Genomic DNA, 15,232 nt, shown 5'->3' with positions numbered 1-15,232 from the left:
GAGACCGTGATACCTCTTCCCGGGTGTATGGTCCCGAACTCCCCGCGCCCGCCGAGCTCGTTTCTGTTAGATCTTTCAGGCCGTGACGACATCGTCACGGCGACCTTCGTCGATATTCTCCCGTGGCTCCTCTTTTCTTGGTGCCCGGCTTCACCGTGGCCTACCCAGTCTTGTGGTAATCCTCCACCTTTACGGCTTGGTCCGCCATCCTTCCTCGGAGTCCAGGTTGAGGACCTCGCACTTGATCAGCTCATTTTTGAGGTCGCCTTTCGGGAGGCCTTTCATCAGTGCGAAGGCTGCCAGTTCGGTGTTCAGCTCACGGATCTGCTGAGCTTTTGCGTCGAACCTCTTCACATAGCTTCGTAGAGATTCGTCCTCCCCCTGTCGGATAGTGAGGAGATCCGATGTCTCAACGGCCCTTCTCCTGTTGTAGGCGTACTGGGCTATGAAATTATCCCTTAGGTCGGCGTAGCAAAGATACCGAACCATTAGGCGACCCCTTGTACCAACTCGGGCCATCCCATGCAGGGGTTGTTGGGAAGACTCGGCACCATACCTCGTCAGTCGCTCCCATACCGACATGTAAGACTCGAAAGCCTCGGCGTGGTCGGTTGGGTCACTATCCCCTTTGTATGATAGGGACGGCAGCTTCAGTTTGGTCGACACGGAGACTCCGAGGACGTAGGCACTGAGGGGCTGTCTGACCACGTGCCGAATGACACGTGGCGATCGGCTCCTCGCATTTCTAGTCCGGCTTCTCTCCCCGTGGCGGGAAGGGCTTCTTGTTGTCCGACTTTGGAGAGTCGGGCTTCTTTCTTCACTTCTCCGGGGTGGCCTCGTTGGCGGCCGCGCGCGCGACGCCGTCCTCCCGCGAGGTGGGGAAAGACTTTGGTCCGCCACTGACACCACGGGCACCGCCGGCGTCTTCGCATGTCCAGCTCCTTGTATTGCTCCAGTCAATTTGATCGGAGTCACTTTATGGGCCCCGGTCACTGCGGGTGTCTTTGCCGTCACCGTCGTTGCGGCGGGGTGATCGGCGTATTACCCATCGTCCAGGAATAGCTTGGTTTGGTGCATCGACCACATGTCCCATGACAGTGACTTGGCCGGTAGGCAGCGGTGTTTCTGGTAGTATGGGCATCCCGTACGCCGGTTGGATGACTCGGCCGGTGGGGGACTGCCCGATTTCAGAATTAGGGACTGTGTCATCTTGGTAGAATTCAGTTTCTACACTCACAAATTCTGGCTGTTTTGACATCCTCTTAGCTTGTTGGGTGGGTTTTGTTTATTGTTTTTTTTTGTAAGGGATTTGACTAGCTTTTAGTATTGTTTCCCACAGACGGCGCCAATTGTTCCGGGTGTGATTACGGAGCAGTGTTATGACCACGTAAGCTTGTAGAATGATGACTTTGCTTGACTCTTCCTTTCGGCCTCTCCTGAAACAATGAACAAACTGAGGGCTCGGCTTGGTACCGAGCGAACTCACTCCGACGCTCAAGTCAGTAAACTTAAAGGGATTAAGTTGTGTGTTACTTGGCAAAGTATATTGTAGAGAGATAAGGGAGTTTATACCAGATTAATTGTGGATTATTAGCTTATTTTCGGATCCTTTCCTCAATGAGGGTTGAGGAGTATTTATAAACTTTCACCTTTTGTCACGTAGTGGCCAAGTGGCCAAGTGGCAGAGCAGGTGGAAAGACTGTTCTACCCTCGGCCGAAGGACCCATGGCAGGCCGGCGGGCCCTGTTGACTCCATGCCGAGGGGTCTTGGATGTGAGTACGCGGATGTGTATCCCGGCTGGCTAGTTGCCTGGCCGAGACCCAAGTGACAGGCCGACAAGCTGCGTCGGTTAGGCTGTCTAAGACGTTGACTTGCTGTGGATATCTTTGACCTTGCTCAATATGTTGACTCGGTCAGCGGGTGAAGAATATGCCCCATCATAAGTGTTAAAACTTACTCCCTTCATACCACACCAATGGTAACATTGAAAATCTTGGCACTATTCATGATCGTAGTGAATCTTCGATATTATTTTTAATCTATAAGACCGAATATAGTCATGTGAGATCTTGTTTGATTTATTGCCATAAATGCTATAAGAATATCAAATTTTTATAATTTTTAATAATGTGTAATTAAAAATATTCACGTTGCAAAACGTGTCTCGACAAGTGTGAAAAAGTCAATGTTACCATTGGTGTGGTATGGAGGAAGTAATAAATTAATTCATATTGTTAGATGAGACAAACTTTTTTGTTATTCCCAAAATATATTGTGTTTTATTTCATCTAATTATTTGACATGCTTTATGTTTAAGATGTGTTTATTTATCCGTCATAAACAAATACCGGTGGGTTTTATGATCTCTTACAATTGAATAGCTTTATGATTAATATGACTATATGAGGCTACTTGGCCACACATGTTAGTCTTAGTAAGAGGTGGCTATGAGTTGGCTTAGAGTCGGACTGAACCATTTTAGGGAAGGTCGACCCTAAATCGGCTCTTATGCTGGTCAAGGATGGGTCGGGCCAATAAGCCTGATTGTAGTCCAAAGTTTTTCTTTAATCTTTGTTTCGGACTGAGATCATGCACCTTGACCCACCCGAGTAAAGACACGCCCCAAGCCGGTTAGTTGGGCCTCAAGTGGGTTAGTCAGGCCTTGGTTTGAAAGACTCGAAAAATGTGTGAGGTCGAGCCGCCCTTGCAATTGGCCATCTATAATCATAGTTATGTTTGACATAAATATTCATATAAAAATAAAAATTAATTACAAGTACTTCACCAATTCATAATTTTCGTTTTCCATAACCTTCATTCTACACACATTTTTGTCCAAGTCATCTATATCTGCTCTAAAGCTAAAATAAATACGGGAGAAAAAGGATTGTACATCAGATATACTACCTCATACTTAATGACTTTTTGAGTTTTTGTGTATTTTTTTCAAGTACTATAGAGTTTATAAATCACATTTTAGTTTTATGATTTCAAATATCAAATTTTTTTGAACTTATATGTAATTTTTTTTGAGTTATATGTAACTTTATTATATTAAAGTTTAAATAAATAAACTCAAAAACTTTATAATAAAACTCAAAACTTTTAGATTAAAACTCAAAAACTTTATCTTAATGCTCAAAAATTATACCATCTGATGTACTCCATCAGATGTATAATTCACTTACTGTAAATACGGAGTACAAAGCAAAATATATACCATTTGGGTTTTAACCTATTATTTAACTATAAAAGGTGATAATCTATGTGTTATTAACTCTATTAGCGGAACGTGCAAGATTCTATGGGAAATTTCTTCTTTAATCGCCAATATTAAGATTGAACTTTATTATTTCAGGAAAGTGAAGTATTCTCATTGTTTTCGTGAGGCTAATAAAGTAGCCGATTTTATGATAGGACATTCATGTCCTTCTTCGAAGTGGGTTGAAAGTCACTGACTTTTACTCTCCTCCCTCGTTCGAAAGGATGAGATAAGTTGATCATATTTGAACTAGTTTTCTTTCCTAATAAAAAAAAGTTTGTCTCTACTATCACCATATCGTCGAGGTTCGTTTTGAATAAAACACACATTTACCTCTAGAGAGAGAGTATCTATTTATGTTCTTCTAGTTTTTCAATTTTGAATGTGGTTTCATTTAAAAATAATTCTACCAGAGAAAATAAAAGAAACGAAATCGGAAAAAAAGGAGTAGAGACCGTGTAAACTCTAAAATATAAAGTCACATGTTAGAAAAACCCTAACATGAATAGCAAGAGTTAGTTTAAGTGACCCGACCCGAGATTGACCGATTAAATTGATGACTTGACAATTATTAGGCTTTAATATTGATCAAAGTAAAAGTGACTGAGTGTTTAGATTGATACGTTTGACCTATAATAATGAAGTTATTAAACTAAATAATGCCTGATAATGACCCCGATCCAAACCTGATATAACATTTGACACGAAATGATCCGACCCGATAACGACCTGACTCAACCCAAAAGAGTAGACTGACTCGAACATGGTCCGTACCGGAATCCGATATGACCCGAATCGGCTTAACGTTATCCAAATCCGACTTGATTAACCGATTGCCACCTCTACTCCAATCGTGAAACTGAGGTTTAACTCTTACCCGCGACAATGCGTTTATTTTTATTTTATTTATAAAAAAAAAAAAAAAAAAAAAAAGGTAACACGAAAATGGTCCTATATAAAGGCGAATACCCAAGAGAATCATCCTTGTCCCCCACAGTCAACACCGTCCCTCCTTACCTCCCTATCAAAGACGTTTGGTATTTCCACATTCTACTACTACTCCATCCACCTTTTCAAACTTCACCTTTTTCCTCTTCCTCCTCCTCCTCCTCCTCCTCCTCATAATCATCATCCATGGCGGACGAGTTCGCAAAATCCGTAGACCTCGGTCTCAAACTTACAAAACGACTCTACTGCGGAAAAGAATTCGAACCATGTACTAAACCACCAAAACGACAACTTTCCATGGATAAATCTTTATCATCACAAGAGACATACCTTCCTACAGCGCCAATGGTTTACGCAGCGATATCGAACCCGGGTATTGTTGATAATCCGGATGTTCGAAGTTACCAGCCTTATGTTCATGGGAAGTGTAAGCCACCTGCGTTGATTCCGTTGCATATGTATGGTGTTAATGTTGAAGTTGAATGTTATATGGATGTTGCTTTTGTTACTGTTTCGGGACGTTGGCGTGTTCATTGTGTTGATGGTGCTAAGAGTTGTGATTGTCGTCTCGCTATTCCCATGGGAGAGCAGGTATTGTGTTCGACTTATTGCAATTCTATTCTGTCGTCTCTCCGGAGTTTTTGTGCTTTTCGTATTTTATTCAAATGGTATGATTCCCATGAATGGAGGGGAATAAGTCGCTATATTTAATTTTGTCAATGGTTATGCCTTCTATCGGCGGAATCCGTCTTGCTCCTTCCCGATCATTTGTTGTCCTTTGATTTTGACACAAAGACCAAGGAAAGGAGGAGAGAGCCAATTACTAAATGACAAGTGGAATAAATTGAGTATGAATGATCAAATTAGTCATCAAATTCATTCTTAAAATAGAAAGGACAACAAATGACTAAGACACCAAAAATGAAAAAGGATAGCAAATGACCGGGACAGAGGGAGTAACGTATTTCCTTCATTCCAGTTATTTATTTAGGTAAATAAATAATTGAGAGATTTGAGACAGTAATAAGGTAAATTTGAAAAATAAAAGCCCGAAATTTTTTGTTAAAAGTTTTTTGAATAGAGTTACTAAAGTGGATAATGAAATGGAGAAATGGAGTGGTGTGTATTTCCTCTTTTCAATTTGAATTTTATGTAAATAGAAAATAATGTTTATGTTAATTACTCCGTATTAAATTGATTTTGAGAGGAAATGGTTGGTGAACTAACAACCCATGTCATTTATAATAGCTCCATAGTCTCCTTCTTTGGTAAATGGATTTTGATGTTGGGAGTGTTTAAGTAGCGGCTCGTCTGATAGCAAGTTCAAAAGGTTTTCGGAACGGAATCTCCAAACTTTTAGGAGTCTAATTTAGTAGCTAAGTGTCTATATGAGTAGGTCTCCTGAGAGGCGGTCTTTTAATAAGCTTTATTGAGAGACCATTGTACAATTTTAAGAAAAAGTGATTAAAGGTAATAAAATAGGTCAATCAAAAATCATGATTAAAGATAAAATGGGTATATTTATTATGTAAATTGGTACGAAAGTACTATGATACGATCAACAACAAAAGCGGTACGAAATATAAATAAAAGGATACGAAAGGTTGGTCTCTCAATAACTTAGTGAGAGACCGTCTCTCCAAAGTTTTAGTGATTTGTGTACCATCTACTACAAAAATACGGAGCAAGTTTTTCTTTGATATGGAGACTCAAACGGTCTTTTAAATTGACGGCCCTGCTAGAATGAGAAATATTCGTGGTTTGAAAGATTATAAATCGGTAAAGTTATCAAGGGTGGTACTCATGATAAGGAGTACTTGTATTTGATTAAGCCTCTATCTGCCTGACTGCCTGTAGGGTCAACAACATTTAGGAACAAATATCAGAAGGATTTATTAGTATTACTGGGTTGGTTGAATAATTGCATGATAGGAGAGGAGTAACAATAATAAGCCAGACAAACTGTTGAATTGTGGAGAAAATTAGTGTGAAAATACTGTTGGGGTCCTCTTTTGTCGGTAGATATGGACCATGGTCCATTAACCCAATGGTGACCCTACTATCTTTTGCTAGTATTAATTCTCCTCAACTGTCATGGAATATGACGTGACGGAATTAGGATCGTCTTCATTTTATTTAGAGGAAATGAATGGTCCATTACCGAATGCTGTTGAATGAATTTGGTAACGGAGTGAGGAAATGGAGAGAAAGAAATCGGGAGGATTCTGACTCAACGTGAGAGGCCAAATAGTTTTTTTTCCTCTCCTTCTGACAGTTGGGCAATCTCCTCCGTGGTACTGAATGCAACTAATTTGGTAGACCCCTGGTCCCCTCCCAAGTTTGGTGTTTTTATTCGTAAAAGTCAAGGATCGAACTCTGATTACTTATTTAAGAGATGAGAGCCTACTATGGCCAAATAGTGTATGACTGTATGGTAAGAAGTATTAATTTTTCTTTTGAGTCAAACTGATAAAGAAAAATGTGTAAACTTTTGGGAAAAAAGCAGATTCTTTTATTACTAGATATTTTTGAACATAGGCAAAGACAATTTATTATGTTCTCTTTTCTTTTTTGGCGGCTAGTTGTGTTGGATTAGTGGTGTTAGGTTTAAGCATGAAAGGTGGTGGACATATATTATTGTCCTGTTGTTAAGAGTTTTTCATTTGAGTGAGGAGCTGTTGTGGAGTGTGGACTGTGGAGTTAGGATTGCATAATAGGGGCAGAATACGGTTGCCGGGCTTTTCACTTTTGTAATCATGTACCGGAGACTCAGTTATGGTGGGAGTATTTGACAATGAAACACTTTCAAAAACTTGAATTTTTCATTATATAACTAAGTTGGGCACATGGATATGTACACTTCTGTTGGGATACTTCTAACCGATTCTAAGTGACATGGAGGTGTATCCGTGTACCATAGAGTAATGTACGGCGCGGTGGCCTAAATGTTCGTCTTGATTGAAAGTAAGCTAATAGGGGAAAAGTTGAATCATAATTTTGTGTTAATAAGTGTGATCAGAATTGTTGGGGGCCTTGGGGCTTGATTTTGCCTCCGTGAATCGGGTAGTTTCTAAACTGTTTTCGAGCGTGTCTTGCATCGCAGTAAGTTTAGTAATATTTGTAAAGATGATGGTAATAAACATCATGATTATGGCCTGCATCTTTGGCTTTTGAGCTGTCTTTGCTTTTATGATCACAATTCTTAGCAAATAATGTAGCTTCATTAGGTGGGTGCAAATGCAATGCTGTCAATACTTATGGCCGGGGTATACTCTGGCGAGGCATCTATTTCTGAGTAATGATTAGTTTCGGATTTTTGGCGGCCCATGTAGTATGTATGGCTATGATTCCCCTCTATTCTGTTCAGTTCTTAGTTCTTACATCTTAAATTTGTGTTCTAATTGTAGATCTTTTATGGTAATAATTGCTGAGGGATTGAGCCATCAGTTTTTGTACTGAATAGACTGCACTGTCTACTAGACTTTCGTAAGAATTGAACATACCATGATTGAGGGATTAGAATATTTATTCATGTCCATAAAGTATGACGGGAATTTTAGCCTGGCTGCCACTAGCCTACCGCAACCATCCTCCTTCATCTAAGCTTGGGACCGGCGGAGTTACCATGATTGAGGGACAGCAGAGGTCAGTTACAGGCGGAGTTACCATGATTGAGGGATTACTACCTAAAAATTATGTAACTGACTTCTGCTGTCTATATTAGACAATTTTGCTGTCATTATGAAATTTTGCAAGAAACTGTTTTAGTTTTGAAGATTCGTAGTTTCTTTTTAGGATCTCCACTGTGCAGCTGCTTGTCGTTTTTGGTCATAAGGATCGCACTTTAACGATTTTCTAATTACCTGGCTGCTTGGTTACTCTGCTTCTGGTTTTGCAAATGGATCACTAGAACAGTCTCCTCACCAATAACATGTATCTCCACAGCCTGTATAAAAGGAAAGAAATCAGTAAATCAGGAAAGATAGATAGTCAGGTTAAGGCCCTTACAAGTTTTTTGAAGGAATTCCATGTACCATTTTATCTCTGCAGTCTGTATAAAAGCTATTAATGGTCTGATGGACTTAAACTTGGACGCGTTCAAGTTTTCACATCCCACCTCCTACACATTATTTAGATTTTTGGCTACGCCTACCACTGACTTTACATATGAATGATGAGGGGTTCAACTTCGAAATCAAGCTATAGTTATTCTTGAATCTTGCAGTTTGAGCAGCACGACTCTTTAATTTGTTTTGGACAGAGCCCATGTTTGTCTTTGATAGTTTTTAGTAGAAAAATTATTCCTGAATTCTATTGCTGTCCATGAACCGTGATGTTAAGACCGACATATCTAGCACATTACATTGCGATCTTATATTGTGATTCTTGTAAAATCTTGTTTTGAGCTCTCAAGAAATCATGATTTGGCTAACAGGGTTCAGTTCTAGGTTTTGATGTCGAGGCCTCCAGTGGATCATACCTTTCTCAATTAGTCAAAGTGGAAGATACAACAGAATTGAGTGGATTGATCAAAGCTGAGAATGGAGGCTTTCTGAACCCCAATATTTTCATCCTGAAGATCCCCAAGGTTTTCAACTTACGAACTGTCGTTCTTATCATCATGACTTATGTTACTTCAGTTTTATTCTGGATTTAATGTCCCGCTGAGGTGAATGGAGGAAATGAATGTCGTATTGTCGTCTGTATTTTGTTAATTTAGTGCTTTGTAATAACTTTATTTTCAATGTAAGGTGGATGGAGGATCAACACTTTCGGTGAAAGCAAGATGGTCTCAAAAGTTAACCTACCGTGAAGGTCAATTGTGCCTGAGTTTGCCTTTTCGTTTTCCATCCTATGTCACTCCACTTCGGAAATTTATGAGTAAAGAGACAATAATAGTGAATGTGAACTCTTGTACTCGGACAGAAGCTCTATGTAGTAGTGTAACTCATCCATTGAAGGTATGATTTATAGTCCAATCGTATCTCAATTTTCCTGTCAGCTGTAAGCCTGTAATCTTACATATGATTATTTGAATCTTTTCAGGAACTGAGTCATGGGGTTGGCAAACTTTGTTTCTCATATGAATCCAAGGCTGATACGTGGTCAAAGACTGATTTTGAATTCTCATACCGTGTAAGGCATTATACACGTTACAATTTTCATACTGTTTTAAGAGTTTAACCCTGTTTCTGAATGCACTGGGCTAAGTTTCACGGGCTTGCTTACGTCATCAATTTGCTGAATCTAGGTCTCTTCCAAAGACATACACGGTGGAATGCTTGTTCAAACTCCTCCTTCAAATGATCTTGATCAAAGGGAGATTTTCACTTTCTATTTATTCCCTGGTTACCCCCAAGATTGTCTGGTGTGTTTCATTGTACTTTGACCTCTTTCATGAGCTTTAGTCTTTACTGGTTAATATCGCTATTTCGGTTAATTTTTCTCAGAGCTAGAACCTAATGAACCACCATCTTCACCTGTGTCACCTGGTCTTTGAATTAATTATGAAGATTTTATCATGTTAACTCTAGCTCTGTACACGTAGTTTGAAGGAACAAAGTAAAATGGCTCACTAAACTATCTATACTTGTACCGTGAAGGTGCAGCGAATCAAGCATTTTACGATGCAGTTTTCGTTATGGGTCATCTAGAAAGGGTAAGGCTGCGTACCCCCACCCCTTTTTCTCTACCCAGCCGCAGACATGAGCCATTGAGCCATGGACTTAATGTTGTTGCTGCTATGTCTGTACAAAATATATTTTACTTAAAGAGTATCTTTTCGTTGATCTGTCAGGTGTTCAGGAAGAGAGCTGTATTTCTCATTGACATAAGTGGAAGCATGGCAGGAGCACCTCTTGAAAATGTCAAGCAAGCAGTCTTAGGAGCTCTTTCTAATTTTAGCCAAAATGATTATTTCAACATTATAGCTTTTAATAGAGAAATTTACATGTTCTCTTCATCAATGGAACTCGCAACCCAAGAAGCGCTGGAACGAGCTAGTGAGTGGTTCAGCTGTAAGTTAGTAGCAGAGGGAGATACAAACATTATGCTCCCTATGAAACAGGTTCATGGCTCTCCCTAATGGATCCAATTTACTGCAAACTTAGCTATTTTATTGTTTTCTTCTCAGCTTTACATGATGAGTTGATGACAATGTCAGTTAAGGCAGTTGTCCTTTCATTGCATCGTTTTCTTACTCCCATCTGTTCTACTTTATTCTGCTTAAGGTTATTGTCACACACTGCATTTCAGCATTTTTGAGCTTTGTTGAAACTTTTGTTTTCTCCTCTTGCTCATACAGGCTCTAGAAATGGTCTCGCATGAAGACAACTCCATTTCTTTTGTGTTTCTTGTTACTGATGGGGCCGTTGAAAATGAAATTGACATTTGCAATATGGTGAAAGATTCTTGCATGAAAAGGTCGTCTTCTCCCCGTATATCTACCTTTGGCATAGGTAAGCAACTAAGCATTCATTTCAAATAGCTTTTGTTCGATATGAGGATGCGATAAGTTATCGTTTCTCACTTGCTGAACCAGGATCTATAAATTGTAGTACTTCATAGCGTCTGTCTTGTCTTTTTTTGCCTGACTTCAATCTCAACGGTTAAAATTTGCATTTTGTTCTTATACAGTTATACTAAGATCCTTATGTTGATCAGTCTCTTCTGTCGGTCATACGACTTATAGTAAAACTGCACAACGATTAAAAATAAAAGGGTCTTTTACACTGGTCAAAAGATCACTAATAATTCAACTCAAGTTACTCCGTAAATCAACGAAGATCACTGCTGACTGATAAAATGGCGACTGACTGATTATTAATAGGAGAATGATGAGTACTAAGATGGTCATTGTTAGTTTTAAAAAGGGTCACTAACTCACTAATGATATAAACGGGGTGACTTTTATTTTGTAGCCAAAGTGGTTAATGGTAAATTAAGTAAGACGGGTTTACACAAGTATTTGTATCTTATATTCGATGCTTGTTTTGCTGGCCGTATGTGCTTATAAGTTCTAAGTTATGACAGTTATGAGCTGCCTTACTGTTGTCCCATTGTAGTATCTGACTGACATGCACAGTTTACATGACATTGAGTTAAGATTCTAAGTCAACTATTTAAAATATTTCAGGTTCATACTGTAATCACTACTTCTTGCAAATGTTGGCACAACTAGGGAGAGGCCAGTATGATTCTGCTTATGATGCAGGTAACTCGTATTAAGCATTCTGGTTTAGCTCTGAAAACTACAAGCATACTGGTTGATACTTCCGCAATCTCCTTAATATTGTTCCCATTTAACTTTGGTGATCATGTCAGCTTTGACGATTAACCTCTATAAAATGTAAACTTTGTAACATTTGATTTATCAAAATAGTTATTTCATATTATAACATTTGGAAAGATGTAGCTTTGTTTGTACATTGGGAGAAAATATTAAGTTAAATTTGACACCATTTGACCATCGAAGTCAAATGAGAACAGTATAAATGGTATGGAATGGGAATTGGGATGGTATTTAATTGTAACTTGTTCTTTACTCAAGTCCAACTCTCATGGGTGCTATATTTCCGATTTCTGGACGTTTGTGATTATTAACGTCTTATCACCTGTCTAACCTTGATAACTTTCCTGGGCAGATTCTGTTGCTCTTCGATTGCAAAGGTTTTTGACAGTGTCTTCGTCTGTAATTCTTTCCAATATAGAAGTTGATTGCTTGGACCAAGCGGAATCACTAACGGTGAGTTGCACTTACTGAGAGTTTTGATAGATGTTCTTTAAACTAGTTCTGTGAATGACCGGTCTCTCGACTTTTAGTTGCCTTGTTCAAATTCCATTTTTAGAGAATTTTCTGCTTTCTGGTACCTCATTAACCGGACCTTGGAAGTCTCACAACATGTATTCTATTTGATCCAAAAAAAATGTTAAGATTCTTACACAAAGAGTTAAGGACAATTCTCAGATTTCTCTTCGTCAAACTGAACAACTTGTGAATTTGCCGTTGGCCTTTCCTCTTCCAACTTTTACTCTGCAGGTTACATTTCCTGTGTGTATGTTTGCTATCGTTGGCAACAAATAAATTGTTCCTTTGGGCAAAATGATTTGTTTGCTCAACTGACGGTTTTCTGTATCTGTCAAGTGCAGTTATATCCAGCTTCCATTCAAGACCTTTCATATGAATGTCCACTGATAGCGTCAGGAAGATACAAAGGGAAACTACCAGAGTCTCTTGAAATACGTGCTACCTTCGCAGATACGAGTAGTTTCACGACAAACCTCAAAAAACAGGTGGCCAAAGATATACCTCTGGACAAGGTAATGGAACATCACAAATGACTCCTACGAAAATTTAGAAAATAAAAGCAGAAAAGGGCGATGGGTTTAGCTAGTGAAGGCCTTCGAGCATTTTCCCTGGTTTCAGAAGTCCTTATTATTCTGTTTTATTTTATTTTAAAGTCATGGTAAAAACTAAATAGTATGGCTATAATGCCCCCTTAATATTGTTTCCTTCGTGTAGGTAAATGCACAGACACAAATCAATGTGCTCACAGCATTAGCTTGGTTTACTGGCAGCAAGGAAGTGGAAAAACAGGTATGTTCAAGGACAGTCTTTCTCCCGTCTCATGGTTTTTTTTATTAATCAAGAACATTGATTGACGGGATAACATGTCATCATCGTAAGTGTAACTTAGAGACGCTTCAGCTGACGATAGTCATACACATGGTCATACCCAGTCTTGAGTTGATTGTTTGTATGTGTTCACTGAGTTCTTGTTCATTTTGAAACCTCTGTAGGTTGCGGAGTTAAGTATGCAAACAGGGTTTCCATCAGAGTATACTCGGATGATTTTAGCCCGGTTAGAAAGTGGAGATCAAGGGTCGGATTTCATTACCATCCAAGGGGTATGTATGCAGGAGTTTGTCACTGTCCCTCTCTTTCATTGCTAAGAACAAAACGGCTACTTATGTTTCATTGACGCTAAACTTTGCATGTGTGTCTTGTGTCAACACGACACTCCTTCCAATACGACATTTTTTTTCTTTCACTAACAATTGTGCTTGCTCATCTGAATGTGCAGAAAGAGGCTTATGACAAACAAAACCTGCCGCAAATGGTGAGGTGTAAGAAACTGTTACCCTTGCAGAGTCTCGGTATTGGCTTTGGGGACTTAAAAAAGACTGCCCAAAACCTACCACCAGGGGTGACAGTAAAAGACCCGGATGCAACAGATAAGATAGTTAGAGCTGCAACTGGATGCTGCCACCAGTTCCTCGATCGTTTCTGCTGCATGTGCTTCATTCAGGCACTCTCGGCTGTGAGCGATCGCTTTGTAATTACTCTCTCCCAAATTGTCGCAGCCTTATCTTGCTGCGAATGCCTCGAATGTTGCTATGATCTATGCGACAACTGTTAGCTGTACCATAGATGCAATATGTATTATGTTACATGTATGAAAAGTGCCTGTTATGTAAGTATATCTGTACTTGAAAATGTCAATGTTTTTGATGCATTCCAGATTTCCAGGGGCGTTCTAGTGGTCTTGGCAATAGTTTACTAAGATCATGTTTTTCGACTTCTCGCGACATATGGTAACCTGATTGGAAAATGAGATAGTACTACGAAAACTAGTAGTAAAAAATTTCAATAATCCCACTTTGACTATTAAAAAGGAGTGAAAATCTAAACCTAAAACCTTTTGCACCACATCCCTCATCTATCAATATTATAGATTATCGTCCACCATCTGGTTCATAGGCTAAACGTGCGCGACCAAGGAAAAAAACCGTTTCAAGAAATAAACTTGATAGTATTTATCCCTGTTCAGATAGCTCATTTTAAACCCGCTAACCCGTCCTTCCGTCCATAAAATGGAGAAAAAGGAACATACATCGGAGCCTCGGAGGTACTACCTCCAACTTTTTTGTTTTTGAGCATATGCATATTTTTTGAGCTTATTACCTCAAACTTTATTTGTTTTTGAGTATGTATATTCTTTTTGAGCTTATTAAAATTTATAAGTTAGATTTAAATTTTTTTCCTTCAAAACTCAAATTTTACTAAATTTATATGTAATATTTTTGAGTTTTATTGTAATTTTTTAGAGTTTAATATTTAAGTGAATAAACTCAGAAACTTTATAGTAAATTCATACTCCCTCCAATCCACTATTTTCTTCCTCTTTAGTTTGGGCACAAAGATTAAGAAATGGAGTATTATATTGATAAAAAGTTGGATGGGGTTTGGTGACAGGAGAGATGAATAATTAAGAGTTAAATAATGAATTGTGGGTCACAAATATTAAAGTAAGGAATAAAATAGGATTAAAAGAGTTGGGTGGGGTGTGATAATAGGAGAGAGCTATGAATAAAATAAGAGTAAAAGTTACCAAAAATAAAAAGGGAAAGAAAACCTGAATAACCGTTTTAGGAAATAGGGAAGAATATGGTGAATTAGAGGGAGTAATTTTTAAAACAAAACTCAAAATTTTTATTAAAATGCTCAGAAACTATTAAATTAGTGGTAATACATCAGATGTATAATTCACCTACTGCATAAAATGTAAAATCCAAGTCACAAATGGTTATTTTCGAGTCCACACCTATCAAATTGTCCGTATCAACTTAAATTGTACTGTACGTCCATAATTAATATTTAAGTTAAATTAAATTAAATTCAAATCGGGTCAATTTCACGTATTTTAAGGAGAGGTCTATTCAAAGAGACGGATATTATCCGTCTACAACGATAATTTGTGATTTTAAGAACTAGTGTCGGAAAAAGTTTCTCTCTTGCCTTACACAAATTCTCATTATAGACGGCGCATATTCGTCTATAGCTATAGACGGGCCAAATATCCACCCACTTTAAGCAAAACGGACCAAGGGGGTGTTTAGTTCACGCGTGGGTATGAGTTTAGAATCGGGAATCATACCTGGGTGGTATCGGGTTGGAACTTGATACCTCATACCTTGTGTTTGGTTTAATTTTAGGGGTATGAGGTTAGAAATCAATCAAG

The 15,232-nt window shown here is 38.7% G+C and overlaps 1 protein-coding gene across 3 annotated transcripts; it reads left to right on the top strand.

The window, feature by feature from the left end:
* The first annotated feature begins 4,246 nt into the window (after positions 1-4,246).
* LOC141613590 (uncharacterized) lies at positions 4,247-13,736 on the top strand. Of its 3 annotated transcripts, none has more exons than XM_074432335.1 (13): positions 4,247-4,802; positions 8,647-8,799; positions 8,963-9,172; positions 9,258-9,347; positions 9,463-9,579; positions 10,009-10,278; positions 10,516-10,669; positions 11,347-11,424; positions 11,855-11,955; positions 12,360-12,530; positions 12,733-12,807; positions 13,011-13,118; positions 13,295-13,736. In XM_074432335.1, exons 1-13 carry the CDS (start codon positions 4,398-4,400, stop codon positions 13,628-13,630), a joined length of 2,268 nt encoding a protein of 755 aa, XP_074288436.1. In that variant the 5' UTR covers positions 4,247-4,397; the 3' UTR covers positions 13,631-13,736. The 3 variants fall into 3 exon arrangements, with proteins under 3 accessions (XP_074288436.1, XP_074288439.1, XP_074288438.1); XM_074432338.1 differs by lacking the exon at positions 4,247-4,802 and adding an exon at positions 7,142-7,175 and having other exon boundaries at positions 8,660-8,799; XM_074432337.1 differs by lacking the exon at positions 4,247-4,802 and adding an exon at positions 7,495-7,546 and having other exon boundaries at positions 8,660-8,799.
* Positions 13,737-15,232: the final 1,496 nt, after the last annotated feature.

Source organism: Silene latifolia, chromosome 1 (genome assembly GCF_048544455.1).
Source record: "Silene latifolia isolate original U9 population chromosome 1, ASM4854445v1, whole genome shotgun sequence".
Lineage (NCBI taxonomy): Eukaryota > Viridiplantae > Streptophyta > Magnoliopsida > Caryophyllales > Caryophyllaceae > Silene > Silene latifolia.
Note: the sequence above shows the minus strand (reverse complement) of the source record. Positions and strands in the feature narration are given on the sequence as shown.

Coding starts and splice junctions, on each gene's coding strand:
- LOC141613590 (XM_074432335.1), top strand. CDS start 4,398: ATGGCGGACGAGTTCGCAAAATCCGTAGACCTCGGTCTCAAACTTACA. Junction 10,279..10,515: donor TTATGCTCCCTATGAAACAG/GTTCATGGCTCT, acceptor TTGCTCATACAG/GCTCTAGAAATGGTCTCGCA. Junction 12,808..13,010: donor GCAAGGAAGTGGAAAAACAG/GTATGTTCAAGG, acceptor AAACCTCTGTAG/GTTGCGGAGTTAAGTATGCA.